The 23,562-nt window shown below is 42.6% G+C and overlaps 2 protein-coding genes and 1 non-coding gene across 5 annotated transcripts in view; 2 read left to right on the top strand and 1 right to left on the bottom strand.

Annotated features, from left to right (window-relative positions):
* Window positions 1-5,677, bottom strand: part of LOC149858023 (transmembrane 9 superfamily member 2-like) — a 39,543-nt gene extending 33,866 nt beyond the window's left edge. The window contains exons 1-5 of the mRNA XM_090060645.1: window positions 5,484-5,677; window positions 4,717-4,784; window positions 3,371-3,464; window positions 2,197-2,324; window positions 1,816-1,945 (exon numbers count right to left, since the gene is read on the bottom strand). Of these exons, the coding sequence (XP_089916771.1) occupies window positions 1,816-1,945; window positions 2,197-2,324; window positions 3,371-3,464; window positions 4,717-4,784; window positions 5,484-5,618 (555 nt within the window). The 5' untranslated portion in view covers window positions 5,619-5,677. The remainder of the gene's footprint in view (window positions 1-1,815; window positions 1,946-2,196; window positions 2,325-3,370; window positions 3,465-4,716; window positions 4,785-5,483) is intronic.
* A 6,284-nt stretch (window positions 5,678-11,961) lies between these two features.
* RBMX (RNA binding motif protein X-linked) lies at window positions 11,962-23,071 on the top strand. Of its 3 annotated transcripts, none has more exons than XM_090060647.1 (9): window positions 11,962-12,097; window positions 12,868-12,995; window positions 13,192-13,298; window positions 19,088-19,259; window positions 20,484-20,603; window positions 20,952-21,066; window positions 21,166-21,291; window positions 21,381-21,469; window positions 21,993-23,071. In XM_090060647.1, the coding sequence occupies exons 2-9, from the start codon at window positions 12,887-12,889 to the stop codon at window positions 22,298-22,300; spliced, it is 1,146 nt and encodes a 381-aa protein (XP_089916773.1). In that variant the 5' UTR covers window positions 11,962-12,097; window positions 12,868-12,886; the 3' UTR covers window positions 22,301-23,071. The 3 variants fall into 3 exon arrangements, with proteins under 3 accessions (XP_089916773.1, XP_089916772.1, XP_089916774.1); XM_090060646.1 differs by having other exon boundaries at window positions 21,366-21,469; XM_090060648.1 differs by lacking the exon at window positions 11,962-12,097 and having other exon boundaries at window positions 21,366-21,469.
* Window positions 13,051-13,123, top strand: LOC149858022 (small nucleolar RNA SNORD61). Its single transcript, XR_016444051.1, has one exon. It is a non-coding gene; the product is annotated as a small nucleolar RNA SNORD61 (small nucleolar RNA).
* Window positions 23,072-23,562: the final 491 nt, after the last annotated feature.

Here is a 23,562-nt window from a genome sequence, read left to right as displayed (position 1 = left end):
ATCTCTTCTCTACATTGACAATATACTCCTGTAGAGGGTCTCCCTTACTTACCTTTGGCTTCCTCGTTCCCCAACCCCTTCCTAATTTCCACCTATTTACATGCTCACTGACATCCTGTCACCCTTCTAGCTTCTTTCGTTCCTTGGAGTCTCAGAACAGCAGAGACTCCCTATGCCTGAAGATGGGTGACTGCACCCAAAAGAAAACAACCCTCTCTCCCCAACTACTCAGTTGATCTAATAAAAGATATCACATCTACCCAAAGAACCCTGCTTGCCTATGTCCTTACACCGACACGGTTACAGCCAAAAACCCAGTTAAAGACTTCTCACGCTGGGGGACAGGAGAGAAAAAAAATCGACCATCTAAGAGGTAGTGCACCCAGTCTCTTCCTCCCACTTGTGACTAGAATCATAATATTAATGACGATGCTAAATTCTGGCATTTTGCTACAATGCTCCAGAATCCATGGTTGTAGCAACCATTTTGTTCTCCATCAGACCTTGCGCAGCGTTAGGAAATTAGGAGGACACTAAAACCAAAAAACAATCACAATTACTGTATAGCCCTGCATTCATAGCAGGTCTTGGTGTGTTATACTATTATTATTTTCAAATGCTAACTCTTCAGAATTTAGGCAAGATGGAATATGTATTTTGATGTGCCCTCAAAAAATACTGATATTTCCTAAAATATACATGTCAACCTTACATTCACAAGGCCTGCGAGAGAGTCTTCTGTGCCCATTTGCCAATTTCTTTCCTGACACCATGCCATATCAATGGATTAATTTATCTGTAGCCTGGTAATTTGTCCGAATACTTTATTTATGGTGAAGAAAGACTCTACAGCACAGCTAGCATACATTCTGGAACGCACTTTATACACACGTTTGGATTTTGCTGAGAGAACACCACGCAGGTCAGCGTTACTTAGGTATCAAAACCAAAGAAACTTTTTTTGTACTAATAAGCTTTGTATTAATAACATGCTGGCCAGTTGCTGGTAAAAATCCATTGCTGTATATAATTATATTTTTGTGGCTATGTGACAATAATTCCCAAAAATATTAGTGCATCATTCATTGTGCCACCAAGTTCCACTCCCTTCAGCTTCCTGCTAATAGAATTATTTTCTTTGCCAAAGCTGTTTGGCATTTAGAATGAACCTGGTGTTTTAAGTTCTTACTTCCCCAAATGTTATGCTTTCTGCAACTGACACTTCAATATCCATTCCTGGGTATTCACTGAAAGGTTTATTTCCTAACAAACACACCACAGGTTATGTGCAAATAGGGCATTATTAAGGTAACGGGGCTTTACATGGGGGTAGGTATTTACCTGCATGAGATTCACTGTAGGACTAGGGCTTCACCATTTCTTTAGCAAGGGGGTAGGGAAGAATAAAGCATTAACTTATGTGAAGAGTAGAGTTTTTACCTTTGTACATCTTGAACTGCCCAACCCTTAGGAAAAAAGATATCCTGCTGCTGGAAAGTAAACATGAGCTATCATTCCAAAATGTAATTTCAAAAACAATGTGTTAGCAAAAACTGATCAATGAAGCCGTTTTGCACCATTATCTATACTGTTTACAACAGCTTTATAAATACGTGATTGCATGTTTCTGAATGTGTTTTACAGTTTAGACTTGTTCTATAGATCTTCTGTTCTGGACTCCTCAAGCACCCAGTTTCTTTAACAAAGGAAAAGAAAACTTAACAAGTACCAGAGAGAACACGAGCACTGACTGACACTACAGCTTTGCAGAAGTTGAATCTGGCTATATTAAAGAAATAAGCTCTCACCACTTACATTGATAATGCAAGCATCTTTAACTCTGCCAGCTGGAGTAACATAACATCCTACTGGAAATCCTGGATTACAGTATTTTTGTCCATCTTCCACATCATAACACCATGTTACAGGCATATTATCAATAATCCTAGACAAAAAAATTTTAAACAGGCAATTCCTCAGTAAGAAATGTTATCTAGTTGGTCCTTCATTTTCACATTGGTATGCAATATTCAAGGAAAAAGGCCACAGGGTTTTCATTAGGTCATAACGAACATCATGTTGCAGAATAATTATGAGATAGCAAGCATGAATGTGTCCATTTGGAACAATTAATTATGTTGTGTTAAATTAACTACAAGCAACAAAATGAAAAATGGAGAGCATATCTAAACTCACCAGTGATGTTGATAATTCAGCTGCATTCCCTTCTTCAAAAACTCCAGTTTATTTCTGTCACTAGCATTTTCTGGGTCATACGATTTTATACAAACTTGCTTGCATGTTTCAGGTTTGTTAAACTTGAACTGTTACAAACACACACAAAAAGTGCAATTTTAAAATTATGTTCCCAAAATTCCTTCTTAAAGTCTTTTCCCATACAGATTCTTGCCCTTCAGGATAAAAAAAAATTCTGAAGTCAGGCTGTTTTTTATACTAAACTTCAACTTAACTTTAAGAACCAAGATTTCCAAATGTCTTGTCCAAAACATTGCTCACTCTTAAAAGCATACTATCTCCAGTCAGAATTATACAAATACATGACATGTTAACAGTAAGATTTCTTCAGTTGAAAACTGATAAAAAAAACTATTTATATAATTCTTTTTCTCCCCCACTCAGTTTTGCTCACCACAGTACATCAGGAAATTAGGTTATTAACAACATCCATTTCAAATACCAGATTTCAATGTAAGCTTTTAGACTCATCAAGGATAGATGCTCTAAGAGCCTACAATGATGTTACCAAAATACAGGAAAGACAATGAACCTTTCCAGCTGAAGTGCACTTTTCCATTAGGAAGAAAATGTCTGCCCACATTTAAAATAGGTCAGAACTTACAACTGTCAGCTAGCAGGTGTAAAAGGCACAATTAAAGTCCTAGTGTAGATAAGCAATACTTAAATAAGAAGATAGTACATAGCTTGTGGGCTATATCAAAGGGAAACAAATAGGATATCAAAATTCTCTATATTTGCATCGCCACGTCATAAATAGTTTTCCAAAAGTGCATGCATACTGGTAAAGTAGATTAGTTTGTCTCAATTTCCATTGTACACTAACCAAAATTTTGGTCATATGGGGACTTCTACTTGAATATTCTCTATAAAATAAACATAACATAACATTGAGTACTGTTGGGAAAAACCATTTAGTGGTTTTCTTAGATGTGAAACTTACTGAATGGTAAGCAAGAACATTTTATAAAAGGAAAGAAATGCAACATTACACTAAGAGTCCAAAAGGCATGCTTGCTTTCAGTCCGCTGAACTTAACCAAAAGGAAAGGCTGAGCAGAGTTGAACATGACACTATTGTATTTGATAGTTATAATCTCAAGAGCTGGAATAACCTTGTATGGTGATGATGCTATTCTCTCTCCAAAGAGGACTTGCCCAAGATTTTCAGAAGGTCTTTTTTCTTCCTTATCTTGACAGAAATCAAAACTGAAGAAAAAGAAAAAAAATCCTTAATACAAACCCACTTCAGCTGAAATTAATTTTAAAAGAAGTCTGTTCATTAAACTACATCCCTGATTTTGGAGTCTTTATGCCTCTCATCACCAGTGGTTAACATCCATTTCCATTAAGAAAACAAACAAACAAACAACCTAATCTCAAAGAGATTAGATCATTTGTATACAAAATATCAATTGCCCTCCAGGACACTCCCTAGACTAAATAATATTTCTTTTAGATATAAAACAGTCATATTTTAGTGCCAGGGCCTTTTGAAAAACACATTTTGCAAGTTTCAGACAAACAAACAAAAAAAGAATCAGGTAAGTCACTGTTTATGTTCCTTTCACAGCACAAGGGCAAAGGAAGAATAATAAAATATATAATTTCAGAGAAAAAATAATTTGCATGGGGGTTTTTTGTGCATTCCAAAGAGGAAGTATTTGACAACATTTATACTAGGAGGCAAAATATGAGGCCATCAATTTTTCTACAACTTCCCCCAGTACTTTTTTTTTTTTTTTAAACAAAGGAAGACTGGGGGAGAAGGGGAGGAACCTAACTATTCTGGAGCTACTCTTCACATATAAGTATGTAAAAGGTACGATAAAAAAATACTTGCCACTGGTGACTGAGCTCCCCCCCAACTGCATACAGGCCTAAGTCACTGAGATCTGTGCAACATTTAAAGATAACTGCTACCTCTGTTTGCAATCTGAGACAAACTCCAGTAAGTACTCTGCTGCTACCAAACAAACACACAGTGAAATTTATAAGATTCTTCTGAGTTTCCCTTGTTATTCACCAGTGGACTCCACAAGTTTCACAATACTACCTCCCAAAAATAAACAACAACAGAAATTAAACAAAGGCTCAGAGGTGCGAAACCACATTTCTTCTCTTGTCAACCTTGAACAGAGACAGAAAAAGAAACTAAAAGCCTCTAGTTTCCCAGCAAATAAACTTCAAATTATTCAGTTTTTTTTTTATATATATAAGACAAGAGATTAACCTGGACCTCCCAAATGAGGGGGGGGGGTGTTTGCCAAGCATCCCATCTTCACCGTCCCCAATTAATTACTCTCAGAGAAATATGAAAATCTATTCCTTCACCTAGTCTGATAATTTTTTCAGGCTTCACAGACATCACGTCACATGACAAGTTGTAGCACTGCATTAAAAGCACAGGACAGAAAACAGGCTTCCCAACACTGCCAGGATCTGTCTGCAATATACTTACGCATCATATTCGTAAGGTAGGACTGATTCCACCGAGTCCAGTCTGTTCACAAACAACTCAATGAGCGACTAAAGGCATGGGAAAGAAAATAAAGCAAAAATATGTAGAGGAATATGAAAAAAATAAAGCCTGTGGGACCCTGAAAAGCCTGTTCAACTAATGAAACCCAGGCCAGATGGGGAAGGGGTTGATTCCCTCTTCCCCAGGCTGCACCTAGGCGAGCGGGCCTCAGTCTTTTTAGATCGGCAGGCCCCTGGGCAGATTCAAGTCCCCTCTCAAAAAATGCCAGTTTTCACTGATTTTTTGACTGGAGAAAAATACTAGAGCGATTCTAATGCTGCAAAGAGCTCAGAAAGACTGCAGCCGTGTTTTTAGCCCTACTGGAAACCTCTGGGTTTGCCTTGCGAATCGGGGCTGCACACCTAACAGCATGGCACCTCTGCAAGCATCTCGAGGCACCCCAGAGCACCCTAGTTTCGGACCACGTGTTAGGGTTAGGGGCACGGCGCCAAAAGCCTCGACCCGGCTCAATTTTTGCAGCCAGGCCTCAAGCAGCAGCCAATGCTGCACCGCCGCACCCGCCCAGCGCCAGAGGTCTCCCATTCCCACCCCCCCCCCCCCCACAGCCCCCTTCCTGCCCCACCCCCTTCCTGGCCCCACCCCCAGCTCCCTTCCTGCACCCCCCCGCCACACCCTCAGCCCCCTTCCTGCCCCCCACACTCAAACTCCCCTCCCCCCGGGGCGCCAGGCTGGGCCGGGCCCGGCACCTTGCAGCCGTCGCCCTCCTTGCCCGGCTCGCAGAAGCTGACGGGCGCCAGGCCGGGCAGGTAGAAGGCGCGGGCGAGGGGCGCGAGCAGCAGCAGCGCAAAGCGGGCAGCGGCCCCCACGGGCAGCCCCCTCATGGCGGGGATGGGACGGGACGGGACGGGGCGGGGGAGGACGGCGCCGGCATGGGCCGGGCAGCGGCGGCGTCACAAGCTGTGGCGCTGCGCATGCGCACGCAGCCCCCGCGCCGGGCCCAGCGGTGACGCCGCGGCCCCCATCTTGGGTGAGGGCAGAGCGCGCCGGGCAGCCCCACGGCGGGAAAGGGCTGGTGTGTGCAGCCAGGCCGCAGCGCGCGGGTCTGGCAGCCGGCGCACCGAGTCGGACCCTCAAGTCTGCGTGTTATATTCAGGGGCATGTGATATGCAAGAAAATATGAGTTTTGGTTTAGCATCGCTAGGTCACTGACCGGCCGCAACCTAACCAGAGCTACACAGATCCCAGCAACAGCTGCAACCCGCCCCCGGGCAGAGTAAATCGGGCGAGGCTGAGCTCCACCCTGGTCCTGGGAGCCTGGGTATTCACACCTCACCCAGGGCCTTTGTACACCCCACAACATTGGCCTTTAAGGCGGCTTAAATGCCCTTTTGTACAGCTTTAATGGCATTGCTGTTTGCACACTCAACAGCATAGTTCACTTTAATGGCGTCGCCGTTTCTACACTCCCTTTAATGGCGTTGCTGTTTGCACGCTCAGCAGCATAGTCGGCTTTAATGGCATTGCTGTTTGCGTGCTCAGCAGTGTAGTCCGCTTTAATGGCATTGCTGTTTGCACGCTCAGCGGCATAATCTGCTTTAATGGTATTGCTGTTTGCACGCTCAGCAGCATAGTCTGCTTGAAATAGCTTTGGAGCCTAGCCAGATAAAACACCTCCGAGGTTCATTAGTTTGCTACCTAACGAAGTGCAGCAGTGCATGGGATGCTGGAAGCCAACGTGCTCAGGGCTTGGTGGGCCTCCAGTTCCCCGGGCACCATCCCCACCGCTTTCTCCTGCCGCTGTACAACATGACAGCAGCCCGCGCAGGCAGGTGGCTTAACTGAAGACAAAAAAAGTGACAAGGAACCTGATCTTTTTTTTTTTTTCTCCCAGAGCCTGCCTGAGCCAGACAGGGGCCCGGTGCTTCCCTCAGCGGTGGCGGCACCCCGTGGGTGCCAGTGAGTGGGTGCTGCTGGGGAGCACCACCATGGTAGAGGGAAGCATCGGGCCCCCACGCAGCTCAGGGACTGTCAGCCCGCCAACAGCTTGCCCCCATCCTTATTGCTGGAGAGGCAGGTACAGATCGGGCCCCACCCTTGTGTACACGCCGGGGGGGGGGGGGGGTTAGTTTGGTTTAATTCTCCCTAAATTGAAACAGTGGAAACAGTTCAACTTAGGGAGAACTAAACCAAATTAACCCCTCGTGGTGTGTACAAGCAGCCAAAGGTCACCGGTGCAACTGCAGCATAGGCATATCCTTCCACCATGCCCTTGCGGCTGCCTCTGGTATCCTCACTTACCTCTGAGGGCAGGTCCTGAGTGTGTCACCATTGTCTCTCCTGACAGGGAGTTGATTTCATCAACTCATCACTCACTAACTGGCTGCTCCTTTCATGTGACAGCATCAGGCAGGCACAAAAGGGTAGAAGTCATTGTGTTTTGGAAATCTCAACTCAAAGCAGCTGAAACAAATGGGTCACAATATCAGGGATGTGGTTTAATAAACAGACTTCTTTTAAAATGAAACTTCAACTGAAGTGGGTTCGTTGTAAGGATTCTTTTTTTTCGGTTTGGATTTCTGTCAAGATAAGGAAGAAAAAAAAGACTTTCAGAAGATTCTTGGCAAGTCCTTTTTGTGCAAGGTCCTCTTGTGAACTGTGTGATTATCCTGCCCTTATACTGCAAACTGGAACAAAGGACCTGGTTAGAGTCCATCTAGATGCTACTAAAAGAAACATCTGTGTCATAAAATGCAATAAGTTAACAAAGACCGTACTAAAATCATTGCCGTGTTTTGTTCTGTTCCATTCCAGCCTGAGTTTTGTGACGGAAAGGGACTGAATTTTTAGACATACCTATCAAATGACAAATATCCAGAGGGCTGGTGTTTGTGCAGGCCTCTATGGAAGTACTGATTTCTGTTTTTAATTTTTAGCTGTACATCTGGAGGAAATTATTTTACTTTTGATTTATTCGATATTGATTTTCCAACACATTACTTTTGATAATTCTCTTTGCACAAAGACATCTGGAAGAACAATGCAGTGTTTTATACAATTTAGATGAGGAGATTTGGGGCTTGGGGTTGCATATGCAAGCTTGCTTTTTCTTGGTCTTCTTTCTTTCTTTTTTCTTGTGTTTATGGTCATCAGTGAGCTCAGGAACTGAGTTGTGTTGTGTAGATCTGATGCAGTGGGTAAATCAGTAACATATTTAACTGCATGCTTCTACTTTTTTAAAGTATCCTAAAGGAAAATGTCTTAATCTGTTATAACTGCTAGCATCTGATAAAGTGAACTCTGGCTCATGAAAGCGTACATCTCTCTGATTCGGTTGGACTATCAAATGCACCTCTACCCTGCCTTCTGCAATTTTAGTGGAATGGTACTGTTGAACGCTAACAAGGGCCTGTCTAGACTATAAATACAACTGTATAAGAAACTAAAACATAATGCTGTTTCAGTTCATACTAGACAGAACCAATGGATGAAGAACACAGTGAATATCTCCCCATGCTATGGCCTGGCAAAGCATTGCAACTGAGTCCTAACAATAGCTGTATTTGTACTGCAGCTAGGCCAGAAACATCAGACTTTTGCTAATGCCTATAACAGCAAAAACATCAAGACCATTTGCTCACCACAAATTGCATGCATAATTGACTTTGCCAATTCAAAAATTATCCAAGAACGTTTTTACTCCCACATATGCAACAAGAAATGGAGAGTTTCTTTCATAACTATTTTGACTTTTAACTGGGAGATGTCCAGTATTTATGGCAACCGTGCATATACGTACATAGGCAGCAAACGTCAGAAAGAAAGCTTTAGTGTTTATTGCTGTTGCTATTAGTCACTACTAGTAGTGTTTTCACTGAGGGTGATTTAAGAATCAGTTTTTACTAATGGTCCATTTTCTCTGGTGAAACTGTGAAGTCTGGATTAATTATACTGAAATCAGGATTTAATTTGGTTTAAGTATTATAACCAACTGACCAGCTGGCCAGACATTCCTCATTTCCTATTCCTCCACCACCTGCAGCACCCCCCTTCCTATGAGCCATCAGATTTCAAAGGCCCTATTTTCTTCTGTATTCTCAACAGGACTGTGTGTATGCAGGGGATTGAGATTGCTGGGCCCCAATTCCTCATTAAGGCATACAACCGCTGCAGGATGTCTGCATGGTAACAGAGGAAGCTGGAAGACTGAATGCAAGAAAGACACCAAGGACAAGTCTGGAAGGCAAGGAGGAGTTGAAAAACTTCCCTCTCGCAGGCACACATTTTCCAAAATGAATAATGTGATGATACACCAGCAGATCAAATTTTACAGAATGACTCATGATCGTTGTACAATCTACAGCTCAAGAGACGGGGCCAAGCAGAACTGTGGAGGTAGGAGGGGGAAAAATTAAAACTTGATGCTTCATTTTTGTCTGGTCCAAAACAATTCATCCCTTTTTCTTTTTGCTAGCCGTATTAGTGGGACTTCAATAGGAACAGCTGCTTCCTTCCAAGGCCCAGCTGCTGTATTGCTTGGCATTAGCCCCTCACTGGATCAAGCTGAAACAGGACTTGAATTAGAAGCCTAAAATATTCTGTGCATCTGAAAACAGTCATTGGTTTCAGCATGTGGGGAGCCTGAGAGCCTGACACTGCATTAATTTGGTCTAAGTCCCCAAGTCTAGTTACGGAAAGAAGAACAGATGGGTGGCATTTTTGCTGTTACCAACTTCATCTGCTGCTTTTTCAGCTGCAGTAAAAATGTATGGAAACAACAACAAATCTTAATTTCTTCATAGTTGTAATTTAAAATGCAACCAGTACATCTTAAAGGAAACAGAAAGAGGTATTTATTTTTTCTAATCCCCATTTCCTGTTGTGAAAAATGTGGGGGGGGGGGGAAATAAGACCAGGCTTCTTCCCTTCTCCTCCTGCCCCGCCCCGTCCCACCTCCCCTTTTTCTTTTTCCCTTCCATGAGATCTAAGGGAGTAAGGAAAAGTTAGAAAGTCAGGTCCTGCTGCAAGTTGGAAAGCTCTTTTTCTTTTGTATGGCTGATGTAGATACAGAAGAGCAACTATAATTTTACATTTAGGTGGCTGAGCCAGGCAATTGTGTCTGGAGCAGCAGTATATCGCTGTGATACCTCCCTTGTATTTGTGGATTGGGCACTGAGTTGTTATATGTTCCGTGGTCTGTTCTGGGTGACCGTGGTCAGACACTGGGTAGTTTTAAATTTTCCATTTGTGCACCAAATAGCCACATCTCTCATGGTTTACGTGGATACAGTTTACAGTTGCCCATAAGCATCACAGGAGATAAAGCCAGGAACCTTCTGCGTTGGATCTATCGCAAGATATTTATTGGGGACTCATGGGTTACTCAAGAACCTTTGTCTACACACCGAGTTTAGCCACAGGTCTAATTTTAAATTTTTACAGAACTGATACAACTCTGCATATTAACAATTTTATTCCTACCTTATGTGCATTTAATTAATTTGCCCCTATAGCCAGAATCCATAATAATAATAATAATAAACTGAAATTTGAACCTATAAGGCCTGCTCCGTACAAGGAAACTGCATCAGGTTAACTACAGGTGCCATTTTAAAACAGTGATAGATTTATTCCAGTGCCAATTACCACAAAAAAGAATGATTTCATTTTAGCTTAGATCTGCTACAAAGCAGTCCTAGGGCTTGTCCTCTTGAGAATACCCGATAAAATGAATTTGAAGCAAGCAGAAGTGTGACTTCCTATTTAGATGACATTAAACCCTTGTGTAATTGAAACTTGCAAGTTTATTTCACTCTAGCAGTTAAGTAAAGAAATCCAGTGAAGGCAATTCCCTTGTCTTCACAGGGCCCCCAGTCTTACAGACACTTATGCAGCTGCTTAACTTTGCCAGCCAGAATGGTGTTACCAACCATTCAACAGGGACTACAAACAAAAGCAGAAACCAAGTGTGTGAGTTTACGCAGAAGGCACGGCTGCAACACAGTTTAGGTTAACATGAGTTCACAAGCCTTCTCCAGCACAAACCCACCCTCGGCAATATTGCATTCAAGCATCCCTTTATCATAAACTCATAAAAAATGAGGGTCGGAAGGGACCTCAGGAGGTCATCTAGTCTCATGTTTCTCAACTCTGGCTAGACAATTACCTTTCCTGCCATGGCAGGGAGTCGGACTCGATGATCTGCTCGGGTCCCTTCCAACCCTACCAACTATGAAACTCGTAGGTCGCAAGAATATATAAAAGGGTCACGAACAAAGTTAAACAATAGTTTTTACTTTAAAGGAGAAAAACATAGAAAACCACAGGTTTTCCCTTGCAGGCTGGCAGCATGCTCCATGTGCCCACCTTGGGGGTGGGGGGGAGGGTCTGGGAGTGCCAGGCACTGAGTTGGGACTGACCATTGATTTGTACAAATGGGTCCTGGTATGAAAGAGGTTGACCACTGATCTAGTCCAACCCCATGCTCAAATCGGGACTAGATCACCCCAGCCAAGGTTTTATCTACCCAGGTCTTAAAAAGGATGGTGCTTGTACCACATCTCTGGGGAGCCGGTTTCCATGTTTCACTACCCTCCTCATGAGAATATCCTTCCTAATATCCAACCAAAACTTCCTTTGCTGCAACTTAAGGCAGTTTTCTCATTGTTCTGTCTTTAACTTGGAGGATTTGACCGCACTCTGCCCCCTTCACCGGAAGACAAAGCAACTTCTGTGTCGCATTAAATCCTCCAAGAGCATTAAACCCTCCCAGAGCAGGCAATTTGGGACCAGGCACCTACTCTCAACCAGGGGATCCAGGCCTGCCCAGCACCTCCTGCACGTTTCAGGGGGCCAATGCCGTGCAGTCTTAGCCCCATCACAGCTGCACACACAATTCACAAAATAAAATGTTAAATCCTCCCACAGCCATGGTAATTTGGGACCCTCAAATGGGGGCCAGACCTCCCCAGCACCTTTCAGGGTGCTAATGCCAGGCACTCCTAGAACTACCACAGCTGCACACACGATTCAAAAGACTTCAAACAGCGAAGTGCCTCCTTGCAGCCTTTGCAACACATGGATTGTTTTGTTTTTTTGTACATCTAACATAACCTGGCGTTTCCCAACCGCCATCTCGCCTCCCCCCGGCTGCCTTGTATCCTACAAGCCCCCCCCAGTCTCAGTGCAAACCCATTCCCCCCGAGCTCCCCTCCCTTTGTCTCCCAGCAGCGAGGCCCAGCCCCCTCACGCGCGCAACATCCGGGTTCCGCGGCCTCGTTCGCGGCTGTGACGTCAGCTATATAAAGGGCCGCAGCGCCTTTGTTTGCCCTCATTGCGCAGTTGCAGGCAAGGCGGCGGGGAGGTAAGTGGAACCGCGCGGGGGGGTGGTAATAGCGGCGGGACGGGTCGGGTCCGGTTCGGTTCCCCACAGCGGGATCCGGGGGGGTCGCCATTTTAGGCCCGCGGGGATAGGGGCGCCGCGGGCTGAGGCGGGGCCGCGCCGCGCTGTGGAGGGGCCCGCCGCCATTTTGTGATGGCGCTGCCCCCTTCCCGCGCGCGGGTGGGCCTGCTGCTGCTTTTTTTTTTTTTGCCTCGGTATTCTTTGGCGCCTGAGGCGCATGCGCTTGTCTGAGGTATCCTCATGGGGGGGACAATATGGTATTATACCCCTTCTCCTTCCGAAAAAAAAAAAATCCCTGTGTCCCTGGATTTGAAGCCTGCACAGGCTGCATTGGGTACATGAGAAAACAAGGCTGAGCCGCCCTGTTGGAAGATAGCACTCAAATCTCCCCCTTCTGTGAGCCACGTGTGGCACGTGGTGGTCCATGTGGGCACTGATTTTTGGGAAGTGAAATTTAGGATTGCAGGGTCAGATCCCAGTTTACAGGGCTCCCACCCCTGCCCAATCTCCATCTGTTCAAAGACATTTTCTCCTTGTACACTGGTTAGTAGAAAGATGATTATCCAATGCTGTGTTTAGTTGTCTGGTTCATTGGGCTTTGTCCCTAAGAATAGGAGTTTTTACTAGCCAAATTGTGAGGGGGAGGTTCTACAGTGGGAACATCCTACAAAAGGCCAATGAATGCATTTTCTCTCATCTAAAGGTCTTAACACTTACTTATTTTTGAACAGGTCCCTTTCAAAGGTCAAAATGGTGGAGGCAGACCGTCCCGGGAAGCTGTTCATTGGCGGGCTGAACACTGAGACGAACGAGAAAGCGCTTGAAGCCGTGTTCGGCAAATATGGGCGCATAGTAGAAGGTGAGGAGTCTCATCGGGTTTGGGGGGCGTTTTTAGGGGATGCTGGTGAAATTGTGCAGTGATGAACTTTCTGGCATTGATCTGCTGAAATGATGTTGCTGTTTCGTCCTCTAAGAAGTTCTGAGCGATTTGGTGTCGCAGGTGGGCTACGTTCGTGGGGCCGATCATCGAGTAATGTTTAGTTTTATACTTGCAGTTCTCTTGATGAAAGATCGCGAAACCAACAAGTCCAGAGGGTTTGCTTTTGTCACGTTTGAGAGCCCAGCAGACGCAAAGGATGCTGCCAGAGACATGAACGGAAAGGTAGGATCTTGGTGCTATGTTGTGTTGATGTCACCTTACTTGACAAGCCCAAATATCCTCTAAGGACCTATCAGGCAGGGTAGGAAGATGCCTAGATGTCTTCTATTTGAATTTAACATTTTTAAGTACCCATTTGCTTCCCACATAGCAACTGGCACATAAAAAGTTTCATTCTTATCCTGTTTTTCTCCCTGTCCAAGACTTTGCAGAAGAAAACTTCTCTGATCGAGCAGAAAGTTTATTTATCCGTGCTCTCTTCTTGGAAAATCATAATGCATGAAACTTGAGTAATTAATGAAATGTTAGTTGCTTGTTCTGTATCCATACTGTTCATTTTGCTTTTCTGGTAAAGCAGGGGAAAAAAAAGTCACATCAAACTCAACTCAGCAATTAAACCACATTCACAAATGCGGCTTTCATTGAATAGGTCTGATGCTGACAATCCCTTAGTGGGAGAGATGCCAGTGTTTTGTAATCGCACACAAAACCCAACCCCCCCAGCAGTTTTCTGATCTTAGTATCTCTTGCTAATTTCTTCCATACTTGGAAGCTGAGAGGTATTTTATCTGTTTAGAAACATCTTCACAAATTTGTCAATTAGTTACCAAACCGTTGAGGCATAAAAGCCAACATGACTTGGCAGCTCTGATAAAGAGGAGAATTTTGAATGGCCTCATCTCAGCAATATGTTGAGAACTTTTGATTTAATTCTGTTTTTAAACCATTACTAGAAGAAAAGGCTTTGATTGAAATGAATGCTGGCATACCTGGCCACTGACTCTTGGATCAAGGGCTTGTTTCCAGTCAAGTTTGGATTGAGAAATTGATCCATTTACCATTGTAATTAGCCCCCCAGTTTTCAGTGCCTGCACATCTGGGCAAGGTTTGTGTTGAAATGCAGGCCTCAGCCTTTCTCTGAGGTGTGTCCACTTGAATGTAACTGATGGGGCTGGTCCTCAGTCTCTTTTAATGCCCCTTGTCAGACTACCAGATTCTCTGCTGATATATTGTTTCTGCATTTCATATGTTGAAATATGGTTAAAGCACTCTACATTGTGGTAACTAAAGTATAGCAAGTAGCTCCAAGTCTTGAGCAGAGTACATAATAGTAATTGTTTTGAAAGGAAAAGAAATGTTAGTTTAAAATGTCTGGCCTATTTCCTTATTTTTGCCTTTTAAACTTAAATTCTAATAGCAGTAGCTTGGCTCTCTAGAATTGTGTGTGCATGCATGCATTCTTAATCATTATGAACTACTATATAATAGTGCCTTCTCTGATGTAACAGTGTTGGAATGAATGGCAGTGAAGCAATCTCTTCTGTGTTCCTTAGGGCTGTCTCTTGCATGAGAATTGCATATCACGGCTCAAAGTAGCCTTAAACTCCACTTAAACTAGGACACAATTGCATGATTATTTGTAGGAACTAAAGGCACCAGGGATTAGTGATTGATTGGAGTTGGTCACTAATCCCTATGAAATGTGTGTTGAGTACAGCTGCCTAAAACTAGATCTTTGAAAACAAATTACTGCTTGTTCCTGTCTTGTGTGATAGTCTGCATTTGGTCATGCTTGAAATTTGTTTAGAAATCATGCCCCTATGATAGCTAAAATAGACCAGTTCATAGGAGCATATCTGTTTAGGGTGGTTTCTGCTTGTTGAGGTTTTGGGATAAAATCCTGAGCTCCAAAACAGCTAAAATAGAAGCTTTTGATTTGTGTTGCTGAGCTGAAACAGCCTGTGGTACCAGGCATTCAGAACTGAGGCTATAAAGGGTAGCTTCTGTTGTGGGGGGAGGGACTGTTTGTTTTGTGACAAACTGCATCTGTGTGGCATGAACATCCCCTGCTTGCAGAGTATTGGTTTGGCATAAAATCAGCAGTAATGAGAGACGGTTTTAGTAGCTTGTTTGGTTTTTGGGGGGGCCCCTGTACAGGTCAAATGTGGATCAGCTTACCTTCCCTTTTAAACTGGTTTTGGGTTGGTTGTGGGTTATCCAGACTCCAAAGGAAAAAAAGGTGGACATAGTGGTATATCCTATGCTCCTCCATGTCTTTTTAGAGTCACTTGAGCAAACTTGCTGTTGATGCTTCTGAGAAGGTGTCTGGTGTGGTGTCCATGTGTGCCATCCCCCTATTGCAGTAGAAAAGGCGCGTGTGTTGCTTGGAGCTTTCTACTAGCACAAGGTCTGGCATCTGTCTTCAGGTTGGGACCTATTGTGAAGTCTTCAGTTCATTGCCTTCCAAACCACAGAAGCAGGGATCTTTTGTGGGAAGCAGCAACTTAAACCAGGGCCTAGGATCCTGGGATGCAAGACTGACAAAATTTGGAAGAATAAAGCAAATCCTCTTTCATCTAAGGAACAACTCTACTTTGAATCAGTTGTTGAACCCTCCCTCTTACCCAAGGAATGGGGTTTTTATTCCTCTACTAGAGACTGAGTTTCTGGTCCTTTTTTTTTTTTTTTTTTAATCTGCTCCTAAGACCTTGAGAAGAAAACAGACTACTGGATGACACTTTTGACTGGAGAATTTATTTTACTTTGTAAATGTAACTAATGCGTGTCCTTTAGAGCAAAGAGATCATTTCCACGCTGTCAGGTAAAAGAGATCACATCTGTACATCTAGTTCCGTGCTTCCTTTTTCCTACAAGTTGTTTTTTTTTTTTTTTTTTCAAGAGCATTTTCACATGAGACCTTGCTTGGAACAAAAGTGGCTCATAATAACGGAAGTACACAAGAGATTTGTAAATTTGCAGATTACCTCAGTGAAGTACTTTTATCCTCAGAGGTGATTAAAGCCTTCATATAACACACAGAGTATTCTGAACAACTGGCAAATCAGTTTTCTTTTATCTTTGAAGTAGGTCATGGGGTTGGATGTGCAAGCTTTAACTACTTGTGTTAAAGACTTGGAAGAATCACTGCATGCAACGTATAGCCAGTTTGGTCCCTAGCCCTGCAGAGAGAAATGCCAGAAGAGGAAACTGTTTTTGGAAAATAGTCTCAACTTTGCTGTAAGGAAAGCCTTACCTTGTAAAGATGCATGTGCACTGTTAAATCAGTCTAAACTTGTATTAGTGGTGGGAACTATGAGTGTCTTGGGAATATTTCTGATTCCACCAGAAGCTATACTCCTTTTATAAACCACCTGATGTGACTGTCCATTGATGCCAGCCATTGGAGATGCCATCAGTCTGAGCCAGGAAATCAGACCATCAGTGAAACACTTGGGGAAACCAGGTTCAGGAACTGCAGGATGTAAGATGACCTCAAGCCCTGTGATGTTAATTGGCCAAGTCGCTTGCTTTCAGGTTGTCAGAAATCGTGGCCCTGTTGCCTGCCACCTTGCCAGTAGTGGGACTGCACTGACAGCTGAAGTAGGAGTACTGAACTAATTCTTGCAACTAATTGGAGGCTTCTGAGCCAAAGGCAGATTCAACAGCTGTACTGTTTCCTTATTGGGTACTTGTTCCCAGTCTTGGGAATTTGAAGTTGCAGAAATAACTGTAGTTCGGTGCTTGGGCCTTCATAGTGTTGGCTCTGATTTTCTTGTAGCATCTAGAGGCTGCACCTGTAGTGTAGGAGCTGCAAGAAGCAACACAGACTACCTGCCCAGCAGAGCTTACAATAAAAGTTGGACCTCCTCCAGCCGGATGAAAGCATTTAACATCCATTATCCTATCTTGGGCCGGACAAAGGATGAGAGATCTTGCTGATCAGTATTAAACAGCCAAATGTGTGATTCTCCCTGGATTTTATTGGTTCTTGCTGGCTTCTTTCCACTATAACCTCTCAATGGATTAGGCAGAAGATGAATAAGAAAATGGTATTTGAAACTTAATATTCTAAGCTATATAATTGAGACTTCTTTGGTGATCACCCTGGTTCATTTGGTATATCTCACCAAAAAAAAACAGCTTCAGCAGCTTAGGAGCACTGTAAGATGCCTGCCTTTCTATGTGAAGCTAGCTGCTAGAGGAATGCTATCAGTGTCAGAATCTACATCTTGGCTATCTTTTTTTTTTTTTTTTTCCCTCTACTTTTCTGCAAATTTCTTGTCATAGTCAGCAGTGGCTGATAAACTTTGTCAGGCTTTTGGGGGAGTTCTTCTGAGCCTTACTGCCTGGTCATAGATCTGAAGCCCTATGCCAAAAGAAGTTCATCTTCTGCATAGGTGAACCAGACTTGCCAGTAGAGCAAAAAAAAAAAAAGATAAACTGGCTTCTTTACTATGTAGTAAGAGGGAAAAATGAGCACAGGAATTTGCTTTTCATCCTAGTGGTTTAGAATGTAGTCTCAGTAGAAACTGGGGGAGAGGGGGGAGGTTGGCTCCCTTTTGGGCAGTCGACATGTTCTAGAATCAGGATTAAAAAAACCAAAAAACTATTTCCTGTGAGTCACAGGGTAAGGCGGAGGCAGCTGTAGCCACTAGGGTGAAGCTTGCTGCTGCCAGACAATCTGTTCCTATTTTAGTGCTTGACCCCAATAAAACTATTGAGAAATTACTGGTGCCCTTGTCTCAATAAACCTAGGTGGTAGTATAAAAGGATAGTAGTCTGCCTTAATTTTGCCTGTGCTTATGTTTGTCTTCAACTCCAACAGTTTTGTGTACCGCTGAATGTTGGATTCTTGGCTCTGGATAACACTGAAAAGGAATTTCCTGAACAAATACATGTAGTAGCAGAGCTCCTGTACTATTGCAGAGAGCTATCATTCTTTGAAAGCACCAAAGCTTAACAGTAAGAGAAAGGTGGTGTTGCATTCCAACAAAACTGCCACAAATTTTAATATCCAATGTTAGCGGGAAGGCAGAATGTACAGTAGTCTTCAACCTTCTGCAGTCGCTAATAAATTGTATATGATCTCTTGCCTAACTGCAAATATAAAAGCAAGATCTTGAATTCTTATCTGGATGAATGTGCAGAAAACTAAATTACAGACTTTATGGAAGATTTGTTGTCTTAAACTGACAGAAATTCTTTTAAGCATTTACTGATCTCTCCAGTTCTACAGCTTTTAATAAGAGCCAATACAGCATGTGAAAGACCAGCAGCAAAGCTGCTATATAGGACTTTGCTGGCTTGAGTTTCCAAATACATCCACCATTCTGCCTCGTGTGAGACTTTGTAGACACTGAGCATGCCTGCAGAAATATGCTCTAGAAAGTCTTCAAAATGAAAACTGGTTAGGTCTGGACTTTATTTTCAAGAGAAAATGTAGTGTTGCCTTGAGTAGGCTGTTTGGACCAGTAGCACAGAAATATGAATTGCATCATTTTATTTCTCTGAATTTGCCTTTAATTTTCATGTCATCTTTTAATATTCCACTGCTCATCATCTTGCAGAGCATCAAGCAGATCTAATAAATTGTCTCCCCCACCAGCTAACCAAACGTTCAGCCTGCCTCTTGCAACTCCAGGTGCAGTTATGGTTTGGGACAAAATCAGTATTGAAATACTGAAATTGGAAAGCATAATAAGCAGTGTTCACATTATAGAATGGATAATATGGGGGCTTTTTACTTGTGGGGGGGAAAATCCCTCCATTTTTTTTTTTCTGCTGCAGCTGAAATACCACAGGAACAAAGCCCCATAGAACCATAGGCTCAACTTGCTGATGAGTGCACGGGGACCTGTTTTAGAGTGACTAATAATAATGAAGACTCGCATCTATTCTAGAATTGCTCTTAATTCATAACACGAGCCCAGTAATAATGGTGAAGAGGGGCTGTTTTTCTAAGAAATCAAAACACGACTGCGAGCACTGAGTAAAGCAGCTTCTTCTTTTAGTCATTAGATGGGAAAGCAATTAAAGTGGAACAAGCAACCAAGCCATCCTTTGAAAGTGGTGGTAGACGTGGGCCACCACCTCCTCCAAGAAGCAGAGGTCCTCCCAGGGGCCTTAGAGGTGGAAGAGGCGGAAGTGGAGCAAGAGGGCCACCTTCAAGGGGAAGTCATTTGGGTATGTATTTACAGATCTAATGATCTACTTGGACACCATACAAGACAATCGTTGGAAGATGGCAATATCATACTGGGAAATCAAACTACTTGCTTTTTTACTAAAACCATTGAAAATATGCCCTCTGCAGTTGAGTCAAATTTTAATAATTTTAAAGTCTTTTAAGACATACTTGCCCCAAATGAAGACTTATTTCTACATCTATCACTCCACTTGACTCTTGGTTATAAAAGGAAAGCAAAATTCCTGCCCTGCAAATAAGGAAGGAAGCTTTCTGTTACACAATGGAAAAAGTGGTTCTTGAAGCTAGGGGGAGAAATGTCTCTTGCATTATTATCCAGTTTTAAGCTCACAAATGAATCCCTGCTGACTCAAAAAGAATGATCCATTTGAGGATCGAGAGAGTTTGCCAACTAAGCCTTAGCATTGGTTGGTGTTGGGGTTTTTTTGTTTGTTTGTTTTGTTTGTTTGATTTTTTTTAATACAGCACTTTAAGAAGAGAAACTTTTTTTTTGTACAATGTTTTGGCAGTTAAAAAAAAAAAAAAGTTATAAAAGTACACTTTTTGTGTTGGTATTTATCTGGGTACTAGTTTCTTACACAAAAACAAGGTGCCCTTTTTAACACGACATACTTTATCTGAAGTGTGACTGCATCTAATGCCAACGAGCTGGGAACTGTTTGAGGATGTCATTTCTGCAGGGCCTGTGAAGTTTGCTATATACGACCTTTGGTATATGGGTCAGTTGGATCTGCTTTCAGGCTACTCTAATGCATCTTCCCAAATGGCTTCAGCACTTAAGAACTGTGAACTTGCTTGACTATTTAATTTTAAGCAGTTGATTTGGCTTTCATTAGGCTTCCTTTTTCTGTGCTCTTTATTTTATTTTTAGTCTGTCTTAAATGGGAACCTCTTCATGACAGGAGTGCTCATAATATGTATGAAACCTAGCTCAATGTGTAGTCTCACCTTGGGCCTGTAGATGTGACTGATGCAGATGGAACAACTCTGGGACTTGTTCTTAATACCCTACGTGCAGTCAAAGTGTTTCCAGTAATCCAGTCATTTATGAGTCCCCCTACAAACTGGTTCTCTAACTTCATGCTGACTTACTGCTGTCTGATCGGTCACCTTGGATTGTAGCCGATGAAACTCTAGTGGTATTAACATTTTTAAATTTTATTTTCTTTGCTTGAATGACAGTTTGCTTTGCTTTATTAAAGGGTCTTCCAGAGGACCACTTCCAATGAAGAGAGGTCCACCTCCCCGAAGTGGGGGGCCTCCACCAAAAAGATCGGCCCCTTCAGGTCCAGTGCGTAGCAGTAGTGGAATGGGAGGCAGAGGTAAGGAAAGGGACAGTTCAATGTGCTGGCTGGTTTACTCAGTTTATTGTGACATCCTACTTCTGCAGTAGCTGAACTGTAATACTCAGTTAAATAATATTGCCTATTGCTGTGAAGGGTTCACTTGCATCACAGCAATTTTGTTCAGGTAAGCAAAAGTGTCATGACTGGTCATCCACTACTGTTCTTGGAGTTGATTGGTAGCCATAAAATGGCCTTGTAGTGACTGATTAGTGGAGTTCATCTCTTAAGTAACTTTGAATTTCCAGCTAGTTGCCCTGTGGAATGTGTAGTACAGCTGCTGACTTCCATGTTCATTCATTTGATTGTAACTTAACTCTCTTAAAGCTCCTGTATCACGTGGGAGAGACAGCTATGGTGGTCCTCCCCGGAGAGAGCCAATGCCATCACGAAGAGATGTCTACATGTCACCAAGAGATGATGGTTATAGTACCAAGGACAGGTAAAACTAATGCAATGTAGCTAAAATTTTAATAGTCTGGCAGAGGGTAAAGCACTCAATCTCTGATGCTGATAAATTATTGTAACTTCCTTTTTCTAGTTACTCAAGTAGAGATTATCCAAGTTCCAGGGATACAAGAGATTATGCCCCTCCTCCAAGAGATTATGCGTATCGTGATTATGGTCATTCCAGCTCACGTGATGAGTACCCCTCTAGAGGATACAGGTACCTAGCATTGAATTTTTCTGTCACTTTTTAAAATCATTGTCACAACACTGATTTGTACTAAGTCTCAGCAGTTTTTCCTCCTATAGTGACCGTGACGGATACGGTGGTGGACGGGACAGAGACTACTCGGATCACCCAAGCGGGGGCTCCTACAGAGATTCGTATGAGAGTTACGGTAAGGACCCATTTTGGGGATAATGTAATGGAGTCTGTACAAGAGTCATGAACCCGATTTTAACTTTACTAGACTGCTTGCATTTAAGTGGGAATTGCACACTTTTTTTTTTCCTCCCCCACCCCCAACAGTGAAATAGCAATTTTTTAGTTCATTTAACAAGATGATCAAATGATTACTATATCCTAACGAAGCAGAGTCTACAGTTCAGAATTGCACCCATCTCTGGAAAATATGGCTGAGTTGTCTTCTCTAAAAAATAACAAGCTGTTCTGGAATATCCCCAAAAAGAACCTACCTGAAATAAACACCGTCTTCAGTCCTTTCAAACGATCCTTAGTCATTCACTACCTGATATGCAACCCCTACTGTAAGTTTCCCACATGGCAGATTATGTTAAGAACTTCTCAATTCATGCAAAAGAGTAACAGTAAACTTTGATACAGCAATTCTGTACATTCAGATTTTAAATTGTTATATATAACTTAAGTGTTGCCATATTACCTGACCATTGACCCTGCAGGTAACTCACGTAGTGCTCCACCTGCACGAGGGCCCCCGCCATCTTATGGTGGAAGCAGTCGGTATGATGATTACGGCAGCACACGAGATGGATATGGAAGTCGAGAAAGTTACTCAAGCAGCAGAAGTGACGTCTACTCAAGTGGCCGTGATCGCGTTGGAAGACAAGACAGAGGTCTTCCCCCTTCCATGGAAAGGGGTTATCCTCCTCCACGAGATTCATACAGTAGTTCAAGCCGCGGAGCACCCAGAGGTGGTGGCCGTGGTGGAAGCCGTTCTGATAGAGGTGGAGGCAGAAGCAGATATTAAAAAAAAAAAAAAAAAAATCACACTTGGACCAAAACAGATTTACTTTTCAAAAAAACACATGAAAAGTGGAAGTTGTTCAATCTTTACTACCAGAGGACTACTGAAAGGAAAAGTTGTTTTTACCTTTTTTATTGTTGCCTGTTAAGTTCCCCTCCATGACTTATGCTTTTGTGAAGAAAAGTTAAAACAATGTTTAATTTCATTTCAAAATTGTTACCATTTCTTTCAAAACGCAGATGTTAAATGTATAAAACTTGAGCTGTGTACTAGTGTTGTAATTTTCGAAGTAAAAGTTACCCTGAAATGCCATACTTCCATCTGATTTTCCTCATGAATGGAACAAGCAGTTTAAGATCTTCCACACATCTAGCCATCTAAAATGGAGCTGGATCATTCTACACATTCAAACTCGCATTCCAAACAAATTAGTTACTTGTGGTATGGAGGGTGGTGGGGATGTGCTGCACTAAAATTTCAGTTTCCAGGATCTGAACTCTTTCAGTTCCTCTCTAGAGTCAGAAATCCACATAGTATTCCCTGTACAAAATTCTTCAGATTCTTGTATAAAGAGAAATTCAGGAATTCATTCAGTCACTAAAACAGCAAATGGATAATGCTGACTGTACTCTGCCTTCGTACTGTTACGCTGGGAGTTTGGAATGACCTCCCCCCAAAATAAACAATTTACATGTAATAAGTCAACTACCGAATGCTGTATTAAAAAAATAAATAAAAGGGTTGACCAGTTCCATCAAAGAAGCTGCAAACCGATGCTTGCTCTTACTGTTTCAAATTTTTGCAACTCTGTAGTGTCTCACTTTTAAAGGAACATCTTTGATTCCAAAGGCAAATGGAGAAAATAAGATAAGCAAAGAAGTCTTTCTCTCCAACTTCTCAAAGGCTTCATAAAAACAAGTGAATCTTTCAGCATTCCACAACAGATTTAAAGCATCAAATGCCTGTGCAACAGCAAAGATGGTAAGCAAAGCAAACAAGTTTTTCAGTCTAAGTCAAAATTGAACCAAAGTACCTTCCTCTTTGTACAGTAAGACATGCTGTACATCCTGGCAATGGAAGTGCTTTCTAGATTTAAAAAAAAAACCCTGAAAAAGCAATGCTGGATAGTATTAGGAGTCTTTCAAATTCAACATTCTTCTTATCTCGGATAAAAAAGCATGTATGGCACCAATTACAAAAATACAGACATTAAGAATGCAGCTCATTGTAGAAAAATGAACAGGTAATGGTTGGGAGGGGGTGTT

This window comes from Crocodylus siamensis, chromosome 8 (assembly GCF_052110815.1).
Source record: "Crocodylus siamensis isolate JL-2025a chromosome 8, ASM5211081v1, whole genome shotgun sequence".
NCBI classification, from domain to species: Eukaryota; Metazoa; Chordata; order Crocodylia; family Crocodylidae; genus Crocodylus; species Crocodylus siamensis.
The sequence above is the reverse complement of the archived record's forward strand: the minus strand, read 5'-3'. Positions and strand labels throughout refer to the sequence as shown.

Coding starts and splice junctions, on each gene's coding strand:
- RBMX (XM_090060646.1), top strand. CDS start 12,887: ATGGTGGAGGCAGACCGTCCCGGGAAGCTGTTCATTGGCGGGCTGAAC. Junction 21,067..21,165: donor GGTTATAGTACCAAGGACAG/GTAAAACTAATG, acceptor TCCTTTTTCTAG/TTACTCAAGTAGAGATTATC. Junction 21,292..21,365: donor TACCCCTCTAGAGGATACAG/GTACCTAGCATT, acceptor AAGTCTCAGCAG/TTTTTCCTCCTATAGTGACC.